Source organism: Temnothorax curvispinosus, unplaced genomic scaffold, assembly GCF_003070985.1.
Source record: "Temnothorax curvispinosus isolate PA1 unplaced genomic scaffold, ASM307098v1 QBEX01012496.1, whole genome shotgun sequence".
NCBI lineage: Eukaryota > Metazoa > Arthropoda > Insecta > Hymenoptera > Formicidae > Temnothorax > Temnothorax curvispinosus.
Genome location: NW_020222276.1, coordinates 218,219 through 242,195, shown reverse-complemented (window position 1 = coordinate 242,195; position 23,977 = coordinate 218,219). Strand labels below are relative to the sequence as shown.

Genomic DNA, 23,977 nt, shown 5'->3' with positions numbered 1-23,977 from the left:
AAATATGCTAATGAGTGCATATTTAGTAAACTTTGTGGTACAAAATTATATTTCGATGTTTGGTAGCTAAGACAATATAAAGTGTTACTAATTACAATGTATCATTATTCTGACTGTATCGCATGCAAGCGCATTTTAATCATCTGAATAAGATACTTAAACTACAAAGTAGATCTTAAATCGTATAATTAACTTTGATAAGTAACAAAAAAAAAAACAAAGAAAAGGAACATTGAGTTGTTCTACGAAATTAATCTCATCGAAATGGTACGAACTAAAAATAGTATCACAATGTGTTGAACCTGATATTGATTATACTGAACACAATGTAATCTATATTCCTAGCGTCATTAATTGGCCGTTTTAAGTGCGATAGCGGCTTCTACCGCTATTTCTGTTGAATCCTCTGACACTTGATTGCTCCGCATCTTTCTTCTTCTTCCACGCGTCATATCTTTCAGCCATTTTATACACTTCCTCCGGTACTTCCTGAAGTAAAAAGCATGAGTTAGTTGAATCCACTCATAGAAAGTTTGAAAGAATCAAAGTGCTGTGTATATCTATTAACCTGATTAGCCTCTTCGAGAATGTCAATGAGTCCCTTGGCATGATGCCAGTCCTGCCTTGTCATAAAAGTGATACTCTCGCCCGTTCGACCTGCGCGTCCAGTACGGCCGACTCTGTGAACGTATTCCTCTATATCCCTCGGGAAGTCGTAATTCAGTACGTGCCTAAAATGAGGGCAAAAATGTATCGAAAAATGTTGTATTTCAAATAATGTAATACGTTTCGTACGTTAGACTCACGTAATATCTTCAATGTCGATTCCTCGACTAGCCACATCGGTCGCGAGAAGAATCTGAACGGCTCCAGTCTTCAGATCTTCCAAGGCTTGTTCCCTATCTGTTTGATCTCTGTCGCCGTGAATGCTCTGACAATCGATGTTCGATAAGGCCAGATCGCTAGAGATATCGTCCACCTTTGCCTTCTTACCGAAAAATACCATCACTTTATCGTTAGAGCCCATTTCCCGGAAGAACTGGTGCATCTACAATATATTATAATAAATTAATAATAATAATACAATTAATGACATCTCTAAGATAATATATAGTCAATTCTGTATTTATATACATTTAGAATTAGATTTAGAAAAGATATTGTCTCAAAATTCTCATTTTCCAGGAATGTAAGAAAGCACTTATGCTTTCAAGATGCTACTAACCATATCTGTCTTCTCGTCTTCGTTGACCATATAAATCCTCTGCGTTACAGAGTGGACAGCCGCTAAATCAAGTGATCCGACAAATACTTGAATCGGATTTTTCATGTACGATTGAGCTAAGCGTCTTACACCTTGAGGCCACGTAGCGCTGAGTAAAAAGACGATAATATTATTTTAATATCTATTGCATTAATTATATATAATACTTATGCTCCATATGAATTCTTAGACAGCACTACATTTTAGAAAGTCAATATAGAAACAAATTATCTATTAAAAATTTAAAAAATCAAGATTCTGACGAGATAAAAAAATATGAGTGCAATTCTTTTTCTTAAAAAAATCCCATTTTAATGATAAAAATGTTTAAAAAGTGATTTATACCTCGTCATAACAGTTTGTCTATCTGGTCGCACACCCAGAAGAGTCTTACGAATTTGCGGTTCGAAACCCATGTCCAGCATACGATCTGCTTCGTCAAGTATAAGATACGTCACAGCCGACACATCCAATATCTCTGATTGAACCAGGTCGTTTAATCTTCCGGGAGTCGCAATTACTATCTGCACACCCTTCGACACAGTATCTATTTGTGCTTTGCGACTTCCGCCACCGTACACGCACACCCTTAAATAAATAATTTTCAATCAAGCTATACATTATAAAGCAAAAAATTTATAACTATATTGATATTATAATTTCAATATAAAAACATGAATGCAAGACGTATTATTCGAAACAAACTTACGCTCTAATGCCGTGGTAGGAGTACTTCGCTACCTCCTTCTCAATTTGCAGCGCCAGTTCTCTCGTCGGTGCCATAACAAGAACATTCGGTCCAGGACGCTCATCGCGTGGCGTTGGTTGCCCGTCGATATGGATCAAAGCGGGCAGTAAGAAAGCAAGAGTTTTTCCTAAAATCATAATTATACTCTTTTACAAACAGATGTATATGTATAATAAATTGTAAAATAAAAATAATCGAAACCTGTTCCAGTTTGCGCTATCCCAATGAGATCCCGACCGCTCAGCAGAATAGGCCATGCCTGACATTGTATAGGGCTTGGTTTTTCAAATTTTTGTTTTCGTATTTCTCTAAGGATGTCTGGATATGCCTGCAATATGAATAGAGTAATATATATATCAGTATCTGTATTAAAGTAATAAAGAACTTCATAAGCTTAATTACCTGGAAGGCTTGTTCGAAAGTTTCGACGGGATTTGGTATTTTCATATCCTCGTCGGAGGCCCCTTCGTTCTCGAAAACATGTCGGACTTCTATGTTATTGTTGGTCTTCCTGAAATAAGCGACTTCTGACTGCGGCATATTAGCAACCTCCGGATCCTCCTTGTAAAAATTCTTTATAATAGGAGGCAAAGCCGCCCACCTCTTCTTCTGGCGTTCCTCCTGTGCCGAGAAAATTGTCGTTATACTTGGTTTAGTCATAAAATAATTCATATTTTATTATTACGCGCGAAACATACATATTCTTCATTAGCCTTGGTCCAATCAAAATTAGCCCAATCAACCTCTTGGTTTTGCTCGGGCATAGCCGGCATAGGTGCCGGTCTTCGCGTAGATTCTACCCTTTCCTGCATGTTACTTCTCTCGGTTAATAACTCCTCTATCAAGCTCTTAGCTCGTTGTTGGGCGTCATCGGAACCGGTTAGCGTCACAGCAGTCTGTCCATTTCCATCATTTTGTCTATCGATCTAGATAAAGGTAAAAGAAGTCAATTATTAAATATAGGATTGCCGGATTACGTCTTGCAGCAACATACTTCATTATATTGATTACGTTTAGGATAATATTTTATTTACACTGATCTTGGCTTGGCTCTCATCTTGCAGAGACTTAATCTTGCTGCCACCCCTTCCGATAACTCTTCCAATGTTGTTGGTGTCAATGTACATAACAAGTCCGTTTGTAGCACCTTCTGAAGCACTATTACCATCATTACTCCTCCTATACGAATCATTACTATAATTCTGTGTCGAGTCATCTCTCCAGTTATCTCCAGAGGATCTGTTAGAACGTCTATAAAACTGATTATCTCTTTCCCTTCTACCTTCCCTTCTCTGATCGTAACCTCGTTCGTACCTCCTCGATGGCGTTCTATTACTATCCCACCTGTCACTCATTGTCGTAAGTAACACAGATCCTCGTGTTCAAAACTCAGTGCACTCTGAAATTATGTATATTGCAGTTTTAACATACAACAATTAAAATAAGAGATTTTATACGGATAGATATAATAATTTTATATTTTATCTAATTTGGAATTGAACTTTTTCTTCATGTATGCACGATAGATATTTCAAGAAATAGTAAGAACACAAATAACCATTCTAAGTTATAACTTATAATAATAATAATACGGACAAATTGTTTCAAAATATTATCAAGATTCTTCTACTACTATCATATTGAAATGCAATATTGTCCGGTATACATCTAAATAAAAATTAAACATTTCTATATATCGTCGATATTTATCAATTTACAAATTAAAACGATTTCGCCTTTGATACATCTGTCCAATCAATTTATAATCAAACGCACGACGATAGAAACTAATTTATTTCGACGTATACCGCTTAACAATACCAGGAAGGAAAAATCTACAATCCTCGCTATCGCCGTGGTGAGAGAACGCGAGAGCCTCGATAAGCTTCAGAAGCTGTATACGAGGCCCTAAATTATATCATAAAAATAAATATAACGTTCCAGTGTTCCATAAAACTCACCGATGATTTGCGGTTAGATTCCTGATACTTGATGCCACACTCGTATTACGCTGAGACAGCGGGATACGCACGCTTCCCCGGCTTATCCGGCGTCCTGCGAGAAGAACGAACATAAAAAAAAAGGAATGATTCATAGATAGACAAGACTCACAGAGATAAACAAACATAGGACAGTAGGACGCACTTTCCGCGACGTTTTCTGACACTCACTCGGCTTATCCTATTGGTGTGTAAAATATGCGAGGAGAATCGAGTCGTTTGTCGCAGTACTTGCAGCGTCCGATGTCCCTTTCAACGAACGGTTTACGATCTCGAATGAGTTCGGCGTCCATCCACTTCGTTCACTGTTCTGCAAATGACAACAAGCCCACGTGATCGGCTCTCGCAAAACTTGCAAGTCCTGCAACTACTTGCAACATCGGGGATGACCCAACGATAACCAATTAGCCTCCACGAGGATCACGGATGGACACTATGGAACAGAGAAAAAGTGGCTATCGTTTGTTTCTTCTAGTTGCCTGCAACGTGTCGGTTTCCGTATGGGGGTCGTGTTTTCGGGTGTGTGTTTGTGTATGTATACATACGTATGTATGGCGTGAGGAAAGCGTTTCAAAAATTTAATACATTTAAGAGATAAATAAAACAGAGTATAAAATATCAAATTTAAACCTTTAGATTCTTCAGAAACTGTGTCGTCCGTTGTTGATTGATCGCTCAATCTGAAGTGATCTGAAGCGCGTCGAGTGTCCCATTTGAAGTAAAATCGCAGTCGACTTCTCTTGTTCTTACTTTCGAATTTCGAGCCTTTCCGGAAGGTCCGGAGATTTTCTCTCGCCGCATGCGCGAAACAAAAATAAAGGGAGCGTCCCGATTGACCACAGCCACTCACAACCCCCGATTCCTGGAGTTTTTCCCCTGAACCAATCAATTCTGATAAAACAAAACGGGTCGCCTCCTGATTGGTTCAACCGCCAAACCTGCCGCCATTATGCGCAATGGCTGCGTTCCGATATTCACTGTCAGTATGAATATCGGAACGCAAATGCTTCACCTGTCTATTTATAGATGTATTTTTGACGATCGATTTTTGAAAATTCAGGTTAGGTTAGGTTTCGTGTTGTATAATGAAAATTTGAATTTTCTTCAAGCTCGCGTGATTCAGCCAATTTTTCGAAACTCTTCAAATAACTTTCCAAAGTATTTCTTAATTTAATTAAACAATAATATAACATCAAAACTAATATACATGTTGTATTGTATAATTAATATATATTTTGGGTTGGCCAATATAATTAAGTCCGTACGGTTATTTATAAGTAACATTTATAAGTAAAAAACCGCACGGACTTATTGGCCAACCTATTATATAGTATAATTAATTAGGAAATTTTATATATATATAATAAAAAATCAAATGACGTGTCATGTGAATAATTTATATTTCAAAGTGATTTACAAAAATTTATGAGGTATACCTAAGACTTTCCCATGTGCCACTTTCAAAATTAACAGCTCACAGGTATTTTTACTTCCTACTCTCGACTTGTACTATATAACCGCAGCTTACGATATAATTCCATGCTGCAATCGGAAACCAAATTGTCGTGTAATTACAAAATAAAATTGTAATCGTCGACAGCGATTCATCATACACCGCTTAATCTTGTTTTTATAATACGTTAATTAACATAACGCCTTAATTAATGCAGTCTGTAATGTTTAAATTCTTCGATTCTACGCTTTGAGATGACCGAAATTCTTTACTTTTATTTTTCTTTTCGAGTGTTGTTCGCATCTACACAATACATTATGAACATAAAATTATGAATAATATTGTATTCTACATTTTAATACACATTATCGTCTAAAGCAAACTTTACCTAAAAGGTTTAAGCATTGCATGATAATCAACAATGATAATATTCATAATTTTTTGATGAGTTTCTTATTTATATTTATATTATAAATATATTTTTTATTTATATATATGAATAAGAAATTAATATTTAAACCAAAGAGCGATTTTAAATTCTTTTAATGTTCACGAATAAAGAGCAACTTTAGACTTTAGACATTTCTCTGAAGAGAAATTCTATCCATCTCTTTTGACTTTCAGACTTAACAGAATAAGGTGTTCACCGAGGTAGTTCACGGAGATTATATACTCATACGAATCCCGTGGAAACCGGACCGACCACTTGTTGTAACTTCGTCGCAGCACACTGACTATACTTTGTAATTTCATTAATTTTACTGTTAATTTTAATTAGGTTGATTTAAGATTCCAATGTATTTGCTTCGTTACGCTCCGCTTTTTGGCCCCGTTAACTATATTTAATTTATGAGTTCGATTTTTTGTGAGTCTATTTGACTTCAGTTTAATTCAGTTCATTAATTTTCTGCGTTTTTCATTTTAGAGAGTCGATCAGTGTGGACTTTCAAGAAGCTTTTCGAATTGTATACAACGCGCTTTCGCAGGAAAGGTCAAAATCTCTTCTTGATTTAAGTATCTTCCATCAAAATCCGGATTTCATCGCTCATCTCCACGCAACGACCGAGATGCTAGACGTCGGTCAGGTGTGGCGGAACGTACGTGTATTAGAGCACGAGGGAGGCGATACATGACGCTGCGCAGAATCCTATCGGCTATGGTGTAACATGAGTTAGCCGAGCCGTATTTAATTGTGCACCAGTGTGAAAAGGGACCTTGGAAAGAATGCCGTCGTTAGCACGCACGATCTCGCCCTCGATAATCGTTCTCCTAATATTCGAATGTTACTTGGGTGAGTGATTCGAGAAACGTGTGTAAAGTCACATCCGCGGACGATTCGCCGCGGGATTCACGCTCCCGTTCGAACGGCAAGTGCTGCGTAAACTCCGTCCGGATTCGCAAGTGTTCCTCGATCCTCGGGGGGATGAATACGGCGGAGCAATATTCTCCTGGATGATGCGCGACGTAAAATTCTCGCCACCTGAAATAATTTCCATTAGCTTTTATCCGACGCTCGTTAACTTCCATCCGTGAAAGTCTCATTACTTATTTCCTTCTAATTTTCGGCACTGATAAAAATTTTAAGCACTGATTATCCCGCGTTAAACCATGTCGCGGTACGAGCCAAGAAATTGTAATTCTAAAAATAAACGCGGGATGAAAATTGTGCGACGAGCTGAAAAAGATGTTAGAACTTGGGCGAACAACGGTTGAACGAACGATCGTTTTTTAATCGGTTTTAATCATCGACGATTATTGATTCGTCGTTAACGAACGATATCGCGACTCGAAATCATGTCCGTTTAACTGTATATTGCCGAAAAAAATGTTTTACAGGGGCCCGCGGTACCTCGATAAAATCCTTGGACGTGCCGCTCGCCGTGCGCAACGGCACCGGACCGATGGACCTGATCTGCGCCTACGAGGTTGACGAAGACGAGAACGGACTCGTAATCAAATGGTTTCACGAAGCGTATCAGATCTATCAGTGGATTCCACCGAGTAATTTACACTTTCGCCTCCTACGCGATCTTATTATAACTTACAACGTTGGCTTTGCGTACATTTCTGCGCGTCATTAAATTTATCTGAGCATCGGCAACTGCGTTACATCGGAACTGTCGCGAGGGACGTCGCGAAACGACATTTGGATGTTTCGAAACGACATGCGGGTCGACCCGTGAGAAGGAAAAATGTCGCAGCTCGAAGTTTATACAGCGCGAGACTGTAATAAGCAAGAAAATTAAAACACAAGTCTTGAAATACCGTACGCTTTGCCTCGTCAGAAGGCGCGTGAAAAAATACTTTGATGTTTAACGAGGTATTTAAGTTTGTAGAGCCTATATTAACTTTTCGCGATTGCGGTTTTTTTAAGAGACGACTCAATTCTTTCGAGTTGCGTGAGATACTCAAGGCCGAATTATTAATATACTTTAATGTAGATAATTTAAGTGTTACCTATCATTTTTAAAATACTTTAATAAGTATTTTATATTAATTAAGTTATTTAATTACTTAATTTATAGTTATATGTTTAATAATATTACAAAAATTTTACTAATAATTTTTATAAGAAATTTAATAATGATATTACGTGATAAGAAGAGTTGCAAAATAATTAAATGATAACTTTTAACATTTTCTAAATATAATGAGACGGAGATTTTTCTTGATTAATCTTTTATTTAAAAAAATTGTGAATTTTCTATTCCAAAAAAATTTCGCTTATAAATCCCGCTTGATGAAATTCTTCTCCCTAAAAGTATAATCCTATATTTCTTCAATCTAAATTCGACATGTCGTAACGAATGCATTTATGTCACCCAGTGCCGCCACAAGATATCGGAATCATCGAAGGACTCGCGGAATATCCAGCTGAAAATCTGCAGGATCCGTATTCGCGTTCGGTGATACGATTGACGACCGTTACGATAGACATGACGGGAGAATACATGTGCGCAATCAGCACGTTCCAGGACGAAGCGAGCAACTCGACGAGGATGATCGTTTACGGCAAGTTTACGAAGGGATTTTAGCAATGAAATTTATCCGGAACGTCAGCCTGCCGTCACAATCGATCGTTCACACTGATTGCCTTTTCTCTTTATAGTACCGGAAAGCGATATGACGGTGCGCACTTACCCCTACAACAAGACTCACGTGAACTTGACGTGCGTGGTAACGGGCGCGCGACCACGGCCGTCCTTGAAGCTCTACGTCGAGGGAATCGAGAGCAACGATCGCGGGGGCGATTGGGGATCCTCGACGGACTGGCACAACGGTGACCCACGAACGTCGCTGGCCGTCGTCGTCGAGGACACGCTTGACCCCGCCGTTGTCGAATGCGAGATGTCGATCCCGGAAACGGAGTACAAGCGCCGGGAACGGATCGTCTACTACCCCAGTTCGAATCGTTCCAATGCGACAGACACTGCACTTTAACCACGAGCGTCCCTTTGCCGTTAACTTAACTCTGCGTTGTGTCGGGTGTTATACTTCCAAACTGAAGAACGAGGAGAAATAAAATAGGAATCTGCTTTGTTATCAAGATCGCGGCGGCAAAGTATATTTTTCTAACAACATCGATAAATTATAAATATTAATGTAGGCTCGACAAAATTTATTTTTTGGCAATTTTGTTGAAAGTCAGGCGTGATAAGATTTGAACACGTCTAAACTTTTATTTTTAATTCGTCGAGTAAACGAGACGTTTATTAAATGTACATTCCTTCCGTATGTTTCAGCGCAATTACTACCCTATCGCACAAATGTTTCGCAAGGGAGGCACTACGCGATGTTGCTTGTCGATATCCTTTATATTACCGTTCTTAGATTAATATTCACATAGAATTAAAGTAGACTGGTTTAACCGCAAATTGTGCTCCGGGGAAATAATAAACAGGTATATTTAATGTACTTAAATTTTCGAAGCTCGAGCATCGACTCTTCTAGTTCTAAAAAAATAATAATATAATAAAACAAATAAAAGCACTTTATCTTAAATTGATCGTCTATTTAGCCCGCTTTTTTATTTTCCCAAAAGTACAATGTAGGATATACGTCGCTCGAATTTGATGGACTTGATTGTCCGATTAACTTTAATGATTAAACATTCGCGATTTAATGTTCTGCGTACAACGGACATTGCTATATCGAAACGACGAAGCGTTTGCGTGCGTTGGGGGTGGGAGAGATAATCTTGGAAAGTGGGGATGATACCTAGAAAAAAGTAGCGGTACCCCTCAAGATTATCATTCGCTTCCCGGCACTCACCTGCGAAGGGTAAGTAACCACCCGCAGCGGAACTCTCTCTCTGAATAATTCATACCGGTTTGTGACAGTATCTTTCTTAATCATCGCTAAATTCGATTATAATTTTATTATATGTATAATTATCAAAATTATTTTCGATTTTCTCATTTGTAACGCTACTTCTAATCTGATAATGTGTTATACGTTCGTATACGTCGATAAAAAATTTGTTAATAATTTTTATGATTCCTAAGACTATGTAGCAATTGAATCTATTTTTTATTTTTATACGTATAAACTTATCTTTGTCATATGGAGTTGAAATAATCGCGTTAATAGTATCATCAATAAATATGCATTTATTGAAGGTGCTAATGTTCTAATTAAAGTTAAAAATACGATTGCGACTCAGCAAAATATAATTTGGGAAATACTCATACACTCGTGTATTAAAGTGACATTATTCAAGACTTGTGTTACATTTTACTGAAATTTTATTAACAAATAATAGCGTCGTTTTCAAAAATCTTTGCTTGTCAAGTTGTCACTAACATAATATTTTCATTGTTTAAAACACAGCGTTTACATCCTCAACTGAAGTCATCAGGCTTATCGTCGTGCCGAGTTTGTGGTCGCTCCTAATCGCGAATACTTCATAAAAATGAATCACTCTTGGATGCTACTTTTTTTCGCAGGTAATGGAATCTTTCTTTATTACGTATAACTTATTACACGTATTCTAAATTATCTAATATGCTTTTTTATTTTCTCTTTCCACGTTAGTTACCCATTATTATGTCAACGAATATTTTTATTCATTCTATTTGAATATTTGAAAGGTTTAAAACACTCTTTACAGAAATTTTACCTGTTTTACGTTGGTTTTGTTTGTAGGAAATTCTAATTTTTATTTGAATAACTGCAATGTATTTATATGACACATCTCTCTTGTTTTTGATACTGAAGATGCGCTAAACAGGATTAATATTTTTTATAAATATTATTTAAAATTTTAGAAAAATTGCATATCAGAGAAATCTATTTTTCTTTGTGTGATTTTTCATTTTACAAAAGATTTTGAGAGAGGAGATAGAGAGAGAAAGATTCTTGCAGTAATATACACGAATTTGTGCCGTTTTTAATATATGATCACATAATATCGCGCACAATACTTAATTGTTGCAATAAAGTGCGCTAATAGCTGACATTTCCAAGGGAAGCTAAGTGAAGTTAATAATTGCGGTATCTATAGCTTTCTTTTGTGTTTACGGGATAATCGGATCAACCGTCTTAGCACGAAGTGGTATCGCTGGATTTCACGTTTGATCTCTCAGAAACAGTGAGCTATTGCAGTGCAATTTATGCTAAAAATAGTTTTCTAATTGTTCAATGCCTTCGTATAATTCACGATATTTTGGACACGATGGAGTTAAGCAATTTTGTAAAACTGACCTGACGGCGAACAAACGAGAAGAGAATTGTGTCCTGCCGATTGACTTGAAAACACATTAGAATAAGATGTCACAAGCAGAGATATACAAAGTAATATTTTTAGAATAAAAGTACGATATATATTACTTTATACATCTTCAGAGAAACAAATTGACAAACGTTAAAAAAGTGAAACGTAAAATATGCTCTTATTAATATTTCAGTATTATGTTAGAAAGCAATAATTCTGAACAGTTAAATTTAAATTAAACTATGTGTCGCGTGTTGAAGTAAATTAAAAATTAAGTAAGTTACAATTTTGAAGCTTCCCAGTGAAAAATGACCCGTCGAATCGACGTCTGCCGACGTCTATAGACGTCTAATTAAACGTCTATAGACATCGATTCGACGGGTCATTTCTCACTGGGTTATCCTCGGCATATTTTGTTTCTGCGCCTCATAATTAAATAATATCCATAAAAATACTTAATTTTATTTAGTTATTTAAGTTTTTAATTGTGCAAAAGTACTGATATATGACTCTTATACTTTTCTAAATATACTTAAGTTTTCTAGAAAGATAATAAAAAAAAAGATAATAAAATTTTTTTTATATTATAAATTTTTAACGCGTCAATATATCAATGTATTTTCATGATACGGAGTTATTAAATTAAGAAATTGTTCGCTAAAATGATCAGCTGATATTGACAGTCCAGAATAAAAATTCCGAAAGTTAAGGAAGTTCCGTAAAGATATGCATTGGCCTGCATAATACGATAAGTTGTAATTACTTGATTGACATTCATTACCGGATATCGACGGCCTCCTCGTCACATCCATAAATGCATCGCGTTGTAGCATACTTGCATTTATATTAAACTTCTTTACGCGCTTTACAACTTTCTCCATCCGACGTGCGATAAAAATTGTGTTTCTAATTATTGATCGTCTACATTATACTGTTTGGCTTTTTTATATTGGAAAAATTCAGAAATATCTGCAATATATGATTGTTTTTAGAAGCATGTCAGTTTATAAAACATATAAAATAATAAAAGAATAATAATAAAAAAAAGAACATGTAAAATCATTATACTTAATAATGCATTGACGATATGTGCGTGCTACATCATATAAGATTTAGAGAATCATATAAGATTTAAATATAGAGAAAGCAATGGCGTGTAACTGTTAATTTCTGACGATTTTCATCTTTCAATAATTTTACTTGTTTTATCGCAGTGTGCGCGCTATGGAGTATCGGTGAGACCGTTCCCTGCGACCAGTGCGGACGAGAATGCGCCGACATATGCGGTACCCGGCAGTTCCGCGCCTGCTGCTTCAACAACATGCGGAAGAGACATTCCGACTTCTTCGGCCTGAAATTCTGGATGAGACCGCGGAGATACGCGGTCCACCTTTACCCGGCCTACGACGCTTAATCATCGCACCGTTTACACAATTATGGAAAATCCCACGATATATAAGCCAGTTACTGCTCAATGTTATTTAATCCACGCACACCGTTCGACTAAAGTTACATGTCGCCTTTAATTTCACCTGCTATCTCTCCCCTTCGATAACACGCTTGTCGACTTGTCGATGCTCGTAACTAAAATTAAAGGTATTACCCAGCAGCAGATATTCGGATATGATTCTTTATGCAGTACAAAAGTCTCTTTCGTCCGATTTTATACCCAAGAGCGCATTCTCGATTAGTTAGCGTCAGTTAAGAAATTAAATATGTACTCACGATACGCACGTATAAAATGAAAAATGTCTTCATTGAAAAATTATATAAATTATAGTCCTTTGGATTTTTACATTTTCTTTTTGTCAAGCTGTATATCATATTGTTTAAACATATACAACTTATTAACAATTTAAATATACATATACAATTATATTATAATCTAATATACACATCATGCACAGTAGGATGGCCTCACGTTGTGCAAATTATGTTAAAACTGAATACTATTGCACAAATTTCTTTGGACTTGCACATAATTAAATTACTTTATTTACAATTATGTACAGCTTGGCAGTTTTATATCATACAAGTATTATACAAGTATACAAGTGTACTGAATCTATTGCTTTGACTTGCACATTACTAAATTAATATTGTTTAATTAATATTGCTACTGTGTAATCACATGATTAGATTTACCTTCTTGGTATATTATTTTCTATTCTTTTTCTTTTTTTTCCTTTTTGGTTCCTTTAGGCTTCCCCTCTCGTTAGTATCCGTGTGTTTACGTTTTGTCGTTATGGACCTATCATTTGATGGAAGGCTTCTCTCAAAAGCCTCTCGATCTATCACTTCTACAAGATAGAAATTAAATGGTATATATTAATTCATAAGAAAAAATTTATTTTTGCCTATTCATCCGTATGTTAGCTATAGTATACTGCTTTTAATTTTTATCAAGTTTAGATTTAAATATTTAATTATTTATGTAATGACAGAAAAAAATAAAGACTTGAGATATCAAATTAAATTGCTTTAACATAGCCATGCTTTGGTACAATAACGCTACAGAATAAAATAAAAGAACTTGTCAAAACTTCAGCTCTAGAAAAATAAAAAAATAATTACAAATTATGATACTTTATAACAAGTATTAGTTATAACAAGCATTACTATTTACATGTAAAATTACAACAGCATATGTATTTTATATGTAACAAAATGGTTTCTCCGTTACTATCTGTTATTCTATGTGTACTTTTATAAGCGATTATAATAATAGCGATTATTTTTATCAGGTATATTTAATCCGTGTGCTGTAAATAAAATATTTCTTTCTCGCCGAAAGACGTAACGTTTTTCTTTTGTTAAAAATGGTGAGATAATTAAATCTAAACTTGATAAAAATTCATTTACTTCCTCAAATCTTGTTTAGTTTTTACATTGTATCTATGTATATACAATAAGGATACTTATAACAACCGTTCTAATCGGTACATACCTCCAACATCATTATTCGATACCGGTTTGTCTTCTAATTCATTACTTGTCGAAGCAACGCCGACTTCTGTCAGTCTTGAGCCACCAGTTTCTTCATCGGGTATGACAAAAGTTGTTTCAGTATCGTTACATTCGATCGCAGGTTCACCAAATATCCTCTGCCAGGTTTGTGACTTACGTTTGCTAAAGTATCACAAAACCCTCAACAATTTCTTCTATATTGCGAATCAAAGTATTAAGCAATTACAAACGTACCTCGTCGTATCTGTATCTAGCCAGTCCAAACAGAGCCACGATTTTAAGTTGCGCGGTAAGCTCTGATCTGTCGGAAGCCAGGGTTTTGCACCGACATACTGAAACTGTTCCGCACACCGATACAGCTCGTCGTACCATTTGCAACATTTCTTGATCACACTCCTCACGTGGAACCTGCAAAGAAATGCATTATTACTGTCCGAATGAAAAAGAGAATGAGATTCTGAACTTACAAACGAATCATTTGTAAAGACAGTACCAAATTCTGCTCGTGGTAGCATAAGCGACCAGGGCAACGGTCCACGCGTGGCCCAATTTGATTCTGGCCCTCAGGAAGTGCGAGGCGTGCCGCGAGATCTCTTCCATTCTGGCCATGAGCTTACCGAAGCCCTGCGTTCTCACGAGCACGTACTCCAGAATTTGTCGGCTCGGCAAAACGTACCGGCCGTCGTCCGTTTGGAGGTCGGATCGCAGAGTCGCGTACTCCTTCATCAGAGACATGTTGTAATAGTTGAGCAACGCCTTGTTCAGCTTGATCATGTACTTCAAGCCTTTGTCGTTTCGAAATTTGCTCTTCATCCGATAGATCAAGCGGCTCAGGACCGCGGCGTTCACGTGCAGATCGCTCATCGATTCCAGATCGTGGACAGCCGTGGTCAGTGCGGCCTCGAATCGAGTTACGTCCACGCCTAAAAGCGAAAATTAACCAGTTACCCACAAATGTACTTTAACGTAATTATATCGTTAGCTTTCGCAAGCCGCGTTAGAGAGCACAGTTCCGAGCGACAAATATATTGATTCGCGAATATATACTCCTTGCATTTTTCTGTCTCTTGTTCCTATCGTGCTCTTTAATTTTCTATCTCGTTTTTTACGAAAAAGTGGTAACAAAGTGGATATTTTTATTTATTGCATCATAATTAATTGAACAATGAAAATTTGTAAGTATATCATTAGGTGCTTTCCATATTTACATCAAAACTCAGATAATTCTCACTTGTGACGTCGTTCTATCCTTTTTGGCAATTAATGAATAATAAAGACAGAATGACATCACAAGTGAGAATTATCTGAGTTTTGATGTAAATGGAAAGCAACTATTGTCCTTATTGCAAAATAATCTTAGTACGGGCGGAAAAATGAAGCTAAAACACGCTTGGCGGGGAACGCGCAGAGGACCACGTGCCGCGCCACGTGCACGCAAAAATAAATAAAGACAATTGTACCCTTCTTCTTGGCGTCTAGCGGCCCGATCTGCCACGTTGCGTATGGCGGCCGCTCCAAAACAGACCGATTCCAAATTGCGTTCATTCTCACGAGATTTTGCGGTACAATTGTGTTTCATACATACAGAATCACGTGGTGCAAACGACGCCGCGACACTGTCGTGCACACCGTCGCGGGTCGCGGGGGGAATGAGGGCGACGAAAGTGATGGACGCTCTCTCTCCCTCGTTTGCGCATGTGCGACGTTCTCGAATAATTAGAAGGTTCTCGAAGATGAGCGAGAGCGGGAAAGAGAGAGGGCGAAGAGAAAGGGGTAGTAATATTCTCTGGGGAATTACGAGGGAGGGGAGAGAAAAAGAGAGAACATCGTACAATTGCAAAATTTTGCAATATTGATGCTACATCTTCGCGGTTTAAAAAAAAAAGAAAGATTTGTAACAAGCATATAAAGAAAAAACAATCAGAAATTAACAAGACCACGTTTTGTTGCAATCGATCCTACGTAAACGGGACAAATATAATCCATAACATATTTAAAACGTATATTTAAAAAAGGTATTTTATTCTACATAGATTCTTCATATATACGCCCCGCATAAACGAGACGATTTTACTACAAATGTAACAACGTATTACGTGCGTGTCCTGCTCCCTTTAGTCCCTTTTAAATTTTATTGTATAGAACGCGTGAATATCTCTCATATACTCTTCGCCTGGCGTCAAACCGTGTAATCCGTCTTACGTTTGTATTCAACGCTAAATGGGATTATCCAATAATTCGAAACTGCGGATATAAGATACAATTATAATTTATAAATTTACATTTACAAGGCTTATGTCATAATATAATTTTAATATTAAAAGAACCTTACACACATTTAAAAAAAAAAAGAAAGAGAAAATAAAATGCTATGTTGAATTTTCAGCCGGTCACAACGTACAATGTGACTAATGCTAGTCGATCATTTAATAGGTTTTATAAAACGTATTAGACACTTTTCATCATTTTAAAAATCGATTGTACAACGTTTAAGATCTCGGATCTCGTATACAGAAAGTAAATCAGGTATAGGCTGGCAAGAAGTTCATCGTGTGTCATTCAATTCTTCTTGGCAGTCTCTCAAGTTTTAAAAAAAGGTGGCTGCTTCGTTAATTCGAATTATTAGTGATATCGTGTAGTCAGTAAACGATACAATTGCGATAAGTGCCCTGCAATTATAATTACAAGATGTGTGTCCCTATACATAATTCAAAGCTATCCTATATTTCAGACTTAAAAACTAGAATACAAGCTAGCTTTCCACATTGCAAATAAGGGAATAAATCGGATCGATAATAATATAATAATGAGAACCTACAACAATAAATTACGTAAGTGAATAAATATGTATCAAAATATATGAATATGAAACAAGTCCATCCATATTGAAATAAAAAGAATTTCTTTTTCGTCGGACAAAAAAAAATACAACTTTGGCTCTTCGTGTACGCCAGATGAAAGAAATGCTGTCAGGTGTGTGCATAACATGTCGATCAAGATGAAGTTAAGTCAAGCATCGTGTTGGTGTCCTCTAACGCTGGCAATGGTAACTCATTCTTCTCCTCCTCGATTCTGGCGTCCGACATCTTTAGGAACTTGATTACCTTCTCGGTAGCGGCGATTCCGCAACTACTCACTTCGTTCTGCGAAACGAAACATGCGCGTGAATAAAAGTTGCCACGCATTTTCCCAGGATAAAACGGGACGTAATATGCGGGATATTCTACAACGGGATAATTACCGATGCCGTCAGATTCATGAAGTTGAAGAACTTTTGAAGTACAGATACCATAGTGGCGAAGTTCTTGTCCGGTAGTCTACTTCGTACCAGCGACTCGTACTCCTGGACAACAGAAACGAAAATTTACTAAGAAAAAAAAAAAAAGGCCCGTGCTTATTCCTTAATGTATTAATGGACGAGATGTGTAACACAGGGATTAATCGTACTTTTCACTTATATCGCGTTTAATCTTTACCTTGTTGTCCATTATTAAGTATCCAAGTAACAGTACTACGTATGATCCGATCAACGTATGCTCCATATGTCGTCCAGCTTTCTGTAATACTGTGAAATAACAATCATAAATCACAAATGCATCTGGACGTTCTAATAAAACATATAGATTATATCTCGGAAAAAACACGAGCATATTGGATTTTTCTTTCCTTTAATAAGACTTCTAAAAATCTTTGTCGATTGTTTCTGATGTTAGATGTATATAAGAATTTAATTTTTTTTAGAAATTGTATTTAATGAGATGTATAGAGCGATAAATACAGTATTTTTTTTACAATTTTGTCAAAATATACATTGTTAAATGCTGACTTGTTTAAAATGCGCGTATTATGCATTATTATTAATATATAACAAACTTTGAGCAATATTGGAAATATATAAAGGTAGATATATATGCATGCGCGGAAGTAAACGTAATACGAACATTTTGTAACGGTCTCTTCGATAAATTCTTCCTGAGATTTAGTAGTGGTCGATACCGTTTCCGTTTGCTCGGAATCTTTCTTTCCGTCCAGGATCGCGTCCGTTTTCTGTTCCTCGGCACGCGCAAGTTCCTCTTGTTTGTAAAACAAATCGATCAACGACGCCACGCCGTTTTCCTCCGCTGAAATTATTTAGATAGAAAACAACGGTTTTGTATTTTTACGATCCACGTGCGCTAAAATTGAAATAGTGTCAATCAAAGCAAGAGAAATACCTACCATCAAAAATATTTTCTGACGACGGAGGTGCCTTGGAGTCAATGAGAAGTTGCTTGTTATCGTCACACTGTTCCACCAAATTTATCAATAGGATTAATGCCAACATCATCATGTCAAACCGCTTTTCTTCCGGGAGTGATTCAGGCACGCGTAATAAAAGAAACAAGCTACAGTCCAAAACGCCAACTTGTGCGCCAACTGATTTGCTACCAAAGGCTGCGTAAAAAAATACGTTATTAGACTAAATTAATAATGAAAACACAATATAATCAATGAACGAGTAGAAAAATCGTAGACAACTACTTAATTTTTCATTAATAATTGCAAAAATTGGTAATATCGAGAAAAAAAATCTTACATTGTCCGTTGAACCGATGGGTCAGATTGATGAGAACTTTAATAATTGCAAAAAGACATTCTCTAACAACAGCACCGGTAGAACTTTTATCGCTTGGATCTGTTGTTGGATGAACGGGAATCTCTTGTCCACATAGATGATATAAACTAGCTAACGTGCTTACTAATATTCCTTCTCCGTACTTTAATAAATACACCTGATTCTCTTCGTTCATATGAGTTACCTAAAAAAAAACGTCATTTCTCGTCGTTAGTCACAGTTTTCTTTGTAATACGGCGAACGTAATATCGGGAGGGAAAAAAAAAGCACTTACATTTTCTAAGACGCGTAAACATCTGTCAACTTTACGTAATTTGTCTAATAAAGGATCTGTCCAGCCAGAGCTTAAAACATTCTGGCTGTTAATATGACGGTGACATTCTCGAATTGTCTTTACAATATGCTCCAAGCCACCTAATTCTCGTAATTCTTCTTTGAACCATTCTCCAGCGCGCTTTGACGTAAGACTCAAGAGTGTCTCCATAGCGAGCTGACCAACCTGTTAAAAGCGGCGTATTTCCGAATTATTCGAAAACAGAAACAAAGGTACGTAAATCGCGTACGTATGTACAAGAATAAATATGAATGAATGCAGAATGCGTGTTAAAAAATTGCTTACGGTGATATTATCTAGATTTAGATGCTTAGCGTGTCCTTGAGCTTGTATATCAGCGCATAACTGACGCACTTTTTCTTTGTTTTTCAGTAATTCAGCATGACTGAGACCACAATCGTCAAGAGCATCCTTATGGCTGGCATCAGATTCTAATAGACTTAACATTAATTCCAAACAATCGCGATCAAGATCCATAGCCAGACGATCTTGACTTAATACAAACATTACTGTAGCTGTGCATAGACCAAGACTCTGCAAATAGTAACAATAATGTCAACAATAATGTAATTAATTATATTGTATGTTAAAAAATCGAATGAACAAGAAAAGCATTTACACAACATGTAAATGTGTACGGAAATACGTGGAAATGAATAGAACTTTGCGTCGTGTGCGAGAGAGCGTCTATACCTGATCTTTAGTTGCATCATGAAGAGCTTTAAAAAACTTGGCAACAGTTCCATGAGCACGCACGTGCATACGAAATGCAGGAGCCATACATTTACTTGCTAATCGTATGGCTGAAAGGCAACGAGTAGCATTCGGATTATTCTCTCTCAAAGTGTCCAAGATATATTCCACATCGTCATTAAACTCCTGGAATTCTCCACTTTCTTGTATCTGATGAGCTTTCTTTACATTCTTTACTACAGTATAGAACTGCAAGGCAAGGTAAAAGCTAAATAAATATATGCGTCGAGTCGAAATAAATCACCTATACAAGGTATGATTACAATGCATTTTTTTACATGTATAATTCGATGTCTTATATAACTGGAGACGGGAAATAAACCCGCTCACTAATTGTAATTTATAACAAAAAGACTTTATGAAAATCTTTTATCAATAAAATCCCTGTATCATAATGGATCCACCAAAAGAAACAATCAATATTCCAAGATATAATGACTGTATTGTTCGTAGGGTACTCACCCCTTTAACTTTTTTGCCGCAGCGAACGCTCGTGACCATGTCGGCATCGTCCTCGAAATCCGCATCGGCCGCGGGATAAGTCACGACTCTCGTCAACTGCGAGGGCTCGAACTCTTCCTCGTACGCCACCGGTCCGGCGTTGCTGGAACCGGACGCGGTGGTCGGCGTGCTGTTGCCGGTGTTAGGCGTATCCGCAGCGGTGGACTCCTTGTCGCTGTCGCACCACTTGTGCTTGTACAACGCCCGTCTCTTGTTCCCGTTCGTCGCGCCGGTCGAACGGCTCTTGAAGATACTGCCTTTCTTGGCGGCGGCGGGCTTGGTCGACGAGACGCTCGTCGACGGCGGGTCCGAGGTCTGCGACTCCGAGATCGTGCTCGTCACGTGCAGCGCGATCTCAGTCTCGGCGTTCCCACTGGCACCCTCACTGTCGTCACTACCTGAAAACCAATCCTGATCGACCAAGGTCTTGGCCGCGATCTCGACCGTGGCGACGGTCTCGGTCGGTCCGCGTGTAGGTAGCTCCGGCTCCGATTCGAGATCAGGCTCTGCCTCCGGCTCAGCCTCGGCTTGCTGCGCGACCACGACCGGCTCGACCGCAGCTTCATCGCTCGGGATATCTATGGAGCAATGTTGTTCAATTTGGTTCGCGACGCTCTCCGGCGTTGCCTCTTCCGCGTTCTCCGTATTGTCATTGTCATTGTCATTGTCGTCGATACCGGCGGCTAAGGCTACCGGTGGTGCTACTTGCGGCGACGGTGGCGATGGTGCTGGCGGCGATGGCGGCGGCGGTGGTGGTGGTCTCGCGTCAGAATCGCTCGACAGTATATCGATCAGCTCTTGAGTCGTGGTTGGCAGTGGCTGATCGCGTCCGATCAACGGCTCGATCGTCGGTTTGGACGAATACGTTGAGCTGCAGTCAGTCTTAACGATGTCGTAATGGGAGATAAGGGTGTTATTGGAGTCCGTCACCGATTTTCGCAGCGTCAGCGAGAGGCCGGAGCCGTGCGAGTTGGGGGTGACCGGTGTCGTCGACGGCGGCGCCACGACGGAGGTCGTCGCCGTCGTGTCCAGGTGCAGATTCTTGGCGCGACTACGCGTGGTCCTACGCATGTCCGAATTCTCCAACGGGATCGACACCGTGGAGACGACGGGTTGATGCGCGCGCAAGGATCTATGATCGGACTTGAGCGTCGTCTCCGTATTGAACGTCTTACGTTCGATGTCCACCTTCGAGGGACTAGCGAGGGGAGTGGAGATCCTGTAGGTGTCGGTCTCGGGCGACTCCTGAGCGTCCTGGTGCACGTCCCCGCAAACTAATCGCGCCGTACCCTTGCATATTCTCAGGACGATCGGCGGTTTGCTCTCCTCCCGATTGGGGGTATCGGGCGTACCGGTGCTATCTAAAGTTTCTACTACTTTCTTAATTGGAGTTTTCGTTACAGCCTGCTGTTGCTGCTGCTGCTGCTTCTGCACTGGCTGCTGCTGCTGCGGGGGTTGCTTCGGAGCACGGGCCCTCCCGTATTGCGAATCAGGTACTTGTCTGTAAATTGCCACATCCTGGCGAGATTCTTCCACCACAGGCGGGACATTTCGGCTCTTGAAGAACTTCTTCGGCTTGACAACCGCCGGGGACGCGTCCGACTTGTTGTCCGGATCGGTCTCGAAGGAGAACGGATCCTTTCCGGGATTCACGCGATTCTGATTCCCATAATCGAGTTTCACTCTCTTCGCGCCGAAAGTATGTATATCATCTCTCCTCCCTGAAAGTGGAACAAATTCGAAATATTATATCACATATTTTCCCGCCGTTAATAACAACCGAAGATGGTTTGTTAAATAATTCTAACAGTATTAATTTAAATCAGAGTTCTTCTAGAGAAAAATTTTGATTAAGGAAAAGCGTTTATGTATTAATATGACAAAATAAAATATGCATTTGTGCATAAACAACGTTGTATAAAATACAAAAATCTTATACTTTATATATAATATTGTAACTGTGGAATCATTCTATTAAATTTTCAAGTTTCTAAATTAAACTCCGCTGAGAATGGAGCCATTTGGTATCATTGCCATTTAACGTTGAAATTATATCATTGGCGTAAGATCAACAATCGATTGTGCCAGCTTCTAAAAATAAATTCTGTCAATTTGTATCATTTTTACGTTACAGAAATAAATTATGCCTAGTCACAACTTTACGATACAGATTAATTTATAGAATTTACAAATATAGGAAAAACACTAACGTCCATTTCCACCAATGCAGATTAATTTTAATCATGGTTTAAATTACTTTTTGTCTTTTTCTAATTCTTGGAACTTAGATAAAAAGATCAAAAGTAAGTTAAACCGAGAATTAAAGTTAATCTGCATCTTGGTAGAAATGGAGTTATAAATCTGTTATGCTCATGTTATGATCAAGGTTACGCATTATTAGCATGCCATCATTCTTTCCAGATACAAAAATTTCACGTATAATTATAAATTTACAAAGCTTCCTCTCTTTCAATTGTAAACATGGCAGATTCATCTCCAAATATTTCAATGTAAAAAAATTTGACAGTCAGCATGGACAGCGTACAGAGCCAGAATCTAATTGTTTACAAAGCTGTTTTGTACGCCTTGCACGAGATATTTCCCTGCGCGATAAGCTGGCTTGATCGCCAGGAAAGCGCTGTCGCGGTCCGTCGTGGCTGCCGCTACTACATCGCGACGTAAACAGCGCGTAAAGGTTGCGTACCGTTGATGTTCGTGCTCCTGATGGACGTGAAGGACGTGATGCCCCATTTGCCGACGGTGCCCGCGGACTTGGCGGCGGACGGCCGGTTGCTGTTCTCGCGGAAGAGCTTGTCGAACTGGATGCTGCCGGGCGTTACACTGCTGACCTTGCGGCTGTAGGACTTGGTGTAACTGCGGGACGTCATTGTGCGCTCGTCTCGTGGTACCTCTTCGGCATCGCAGGGTATATGATACGGCGGATAATGACGCAATCTAATTTCCTCGTGCCTCGTCGATGACGGAGGCGGGCTGCTCAGGCTGCTGCTGCTGCTGTTGCACGCGCGCGCCGCGCGCTCGCTCGCTCGGTCTCACGACGAGGGTGCCCCGCGAGTGCCTCCTACGGGGGGACATCGACAGGGGGGGCGTGAGAGCGCGATATATTATCGCCTACCCCCCTCGCGCGGAGATCCGGGGCCCCGAGGATTCAGCTGCGGCGGGCGGCGGTGTCCCGCGACGGTGCGATAACGTGCACCGAAACAAACGCCATATTCCGAGCCACTCCGACGCGCACGGGGGACGAACGGGGCCTTCTCGCGCGCTCGCTCTCGCTCTCTCTCTCACTCTCTCTCTCTCGTTCGCTCGGTCGCTCGCTCGCGCGCGACGCCGAGACGACGAAACGAAAGACGAAATTCGATTAACGATCGCGGAGCGATCCCGGTCGGGCGCCGAGCCGCACGTCGCTCGCGGTACTCCCTCGGCACTTACTGCTGAACGCCTCCGCCGTCGTCACGCCGTCGCTACTCCGCTTCTTTTCCGCCGCTCGGCTACCATCAATTTCTCAGACTCGTGGGGATTATTAATCATCAACATAGATCTCGAGCCATCTGCCGATGTTTTTCGTTTCGGGATTTAGATGCACGTACCAAGAGGAGGTGTATGCGTGTATA

The 23,977-nt window shown here is 39.0% G+C and overlaps 4 protein-coding genes across 9 annotated transcripts; 1 reads left to right on the top strand and 3 right to left on the bottom strand.

Annotated features, from left to right (window-relative positions):
• Positions 1-31: 31 nt before the first annotated feature.
• On the bottom strand, positions 32-4,333 carry LOC112462540 (probable ATP-dependent RNA helicase DDX43). Of its 4 annotated transcripts, XM_025028379.1 has the most exons (13): positions 4,184-4,333; positions 3,974-4,067; positions 3,327-3,411; positions 3,047-3,263; positions 2,711-2,938; positions 2,415-2,633; positions 2,214-2,340; positions 1,974-2,139; positions 1,610-1,852; positions 1,226-1,373; positions 807-1,048; positions 569-731; positions 32-489 (listed from the first exon to the last, which is right to left on the bottom strand). In XM_025028379.1, the coding sequence occupies exons 3-13, from the start codon at positions 3,365-3,367 to the stop codon at positions 364-366; spliced, it is 1,920 nt and encodes a 639-aa protein (XP_024884147.1). In that variant the 5' UTR covers positions 3,368-3,411; positions 3,974-4,067; positions 4,184-4,333; the 3' UTR covers positions 32-363. The 4 variants fall into 4 exon arrangements, with proteins under 4 accessions (XP_024884147.1, XP_024884145.1, XP_024884143.1 ...); XM_025028377.1 differs by having other exon boundaries at positions 3,047-3,411; positions 4,158-4,333; XM_025028375.1 differs by having other exon boundaries at positions 3,047-3,411.
• A 2,341-nt stretch (positions 4,334-6,674) lies between these two features.
• LOC112462542 lies at positions 6,675-10,384 on the top strand. Of its 3 annotated transcripts, XM_025028381.1 has the most exons (6): positions 6,675-6,756; positions 7,302-7,466; positions 8,292-8,477; positions 8,575-8,868; positions 9,209-9,746; positions 10,296-10,384. In XM_025028381.1, the coding sequence occupies exons 1-5, from the start codon at positions 6,690-6,692 to the stop codon at positions 9,310-9,312; spliced, it is 816 nt and encodes a 271-aa protein (XP_024884149.1). In that variant the 5' UTR covers positions 6,675-6,689; the 3' UTR covers positions 9,313-9,746; positions 10,296-10,384. The 3 variants fall into 3 exon arrangements, with proteins under 3 accessions (XP_024884149.1, XP_024884151.1, XP_024884150.1); XM_025028383.1 differs by lacking the exon at positions 10,296-10,384 and having other exon boundaries at positions 8,575-9,027; positions 9,209-9,289; XM_025028382.1 differs by lacking the exon at positions 10,296-10,384 and having other exon boundaries at positions 8,575-9,302.
• A 2,218-nt stretch (positions 10,385-12,602) lies between these two features.
• On the bottom strand, positions 12,603-15,801 carry LOC112462541 (nucleolus and neural progenitor protein). Its single transcript, XM_025028380.1, has 5 exons — positions 15,606-15,801; positions 14,639-15,068; positions 14,380-14,553; positions 14,126-14,307; positions 12,603-13,478 (listed from the first exon to the last, which is right to left on the bottom strand). The coding sequence occupies exons 1-5, from the start codon at positions 15,688-15,690 to the stop codon at positions 13,336-13,338; spliced, it is 1,014 nt and encodes a 337-aa protein (XP_024884148.1). The 5' UTR covers positions 15,691-15,801; the 3' UTR covers positions 12,603-13,335.
• A 322-nt stretch (positions 15,802-16,123) lies between these two features.
• On the bottom strand, positions 16,124-23,951 carry LOC112462539 (protein wings apart-like). Its single transcript, XM_025028374.1, has 11 exons — positions 23,053-23,951; positions 20,310-22,069; positions 19,788-20,036; positions 19,380-19,628; positions 19,035-19,259; positions 18,722-18,944; positions 18,364-18,579; positions 18,087-18,266; positions 17,622-17,710; positions 17,387-17,488; positions 16,124-17,288 (listed from the first exon to the last, which is right to left on the bottom strand). Exons 1-11 carry the CDS (start codon positions 23,234-23,236, stop codon positions 17,139-17,141), a joined length of 3,627 nt encoding a protein of 1,208 aa, XP_024884142.1. The 5' UTR covers positions 23,237-23,951; the 3' UTR covers positions 16,124-17,138.
• Positions 23,952-23,977: the final 26 nt, after the last annotated feature.

Bases quoted from the DNA above. Each gene is read 5' to 3' on its own strand.
- LOC112462541 (XM_025028380.1), bottom strand. From the start codon at position 15,690: ATGAACGCAATTTGGAATCGGTCTGTTTTGGAGCGGCCGCCATACGCA. The intron at 14,554-14,638 runs GTACTGTCTTTA...ATTTCTTTGCAG, and splicing joins GCTACCACGAGCAGAATTTG to GTTCCACGTGAGGAGTGTGA. The intron at 13,479-14,125 runs GTATGTACCGAT...TCTATCTTGTAG, and splicing joins ATCGAATAATGATGTTGGAG to AAGTGATAGATCGAGAGGCT.
- LOC112462539 (XM_025028374.1), bottom strand. From the start codon at position 23,236: ATGACGTCCCGCAGTTACACCAAGTCCTACAGCCGCAAGGTCAGCAGT. The intron at 20,037-20,309 runs GTGAGTACCCTA...CTTGCCTTGCAG, and splicing joins GCGGCAAAAAAGTTAAAGGG to TTCTATACTGTAGTAAAGAA. The intron at 17,711-18,086 runs GTTCGTATTACG...GTTATTTCACAG, and splicing joins CGAAGAGACCGTTACAAAAT to TATTACAGAAAGCTGGACGA.
- LOC112462542 (XM_025028381.1), top strand. From the start codon at position 6,690: ATGCCGTCGTTAGCACGCACGATCTCGCCCTCGATAATCGTTCTCCTA. The intron at 6,757-7,301 runs GTGAGTGATTCG...AATGTTTTACAG, and splicing joins AATATTCGAATGTTACTTGG to GGGCCCGCGGTACCTCGATA. The intron at 7,467-8,291 runs GTAATTTACACT...TATGTCACCCAG, and splicing joins CTATCAGTGGATTCCACCGA to TGCCGCCACAAGATATCGGA.
- LOC112462540 (XM_025028377.1), bottom strand. From the start codon at position 3,367: ATGAGTGACAGGTGGGATAGTAATAGAACGCCATCGAGGAGGTACGAA. The intron at 2,634-2,710 runs GTATGTTTCGCG...TTCTCGGCACAG, and splicing joins CCAAGGCTAATGAAGAATAT to GAGGAACGCCAGAAGAAGAG. The intron at 1,049-1,225 runs GTTAGTAGCATC...AATATATTGTAG, and splicing joins AAGACGAGAAGACAGATATG to ATGCACCAGTTCTTCCGGGA.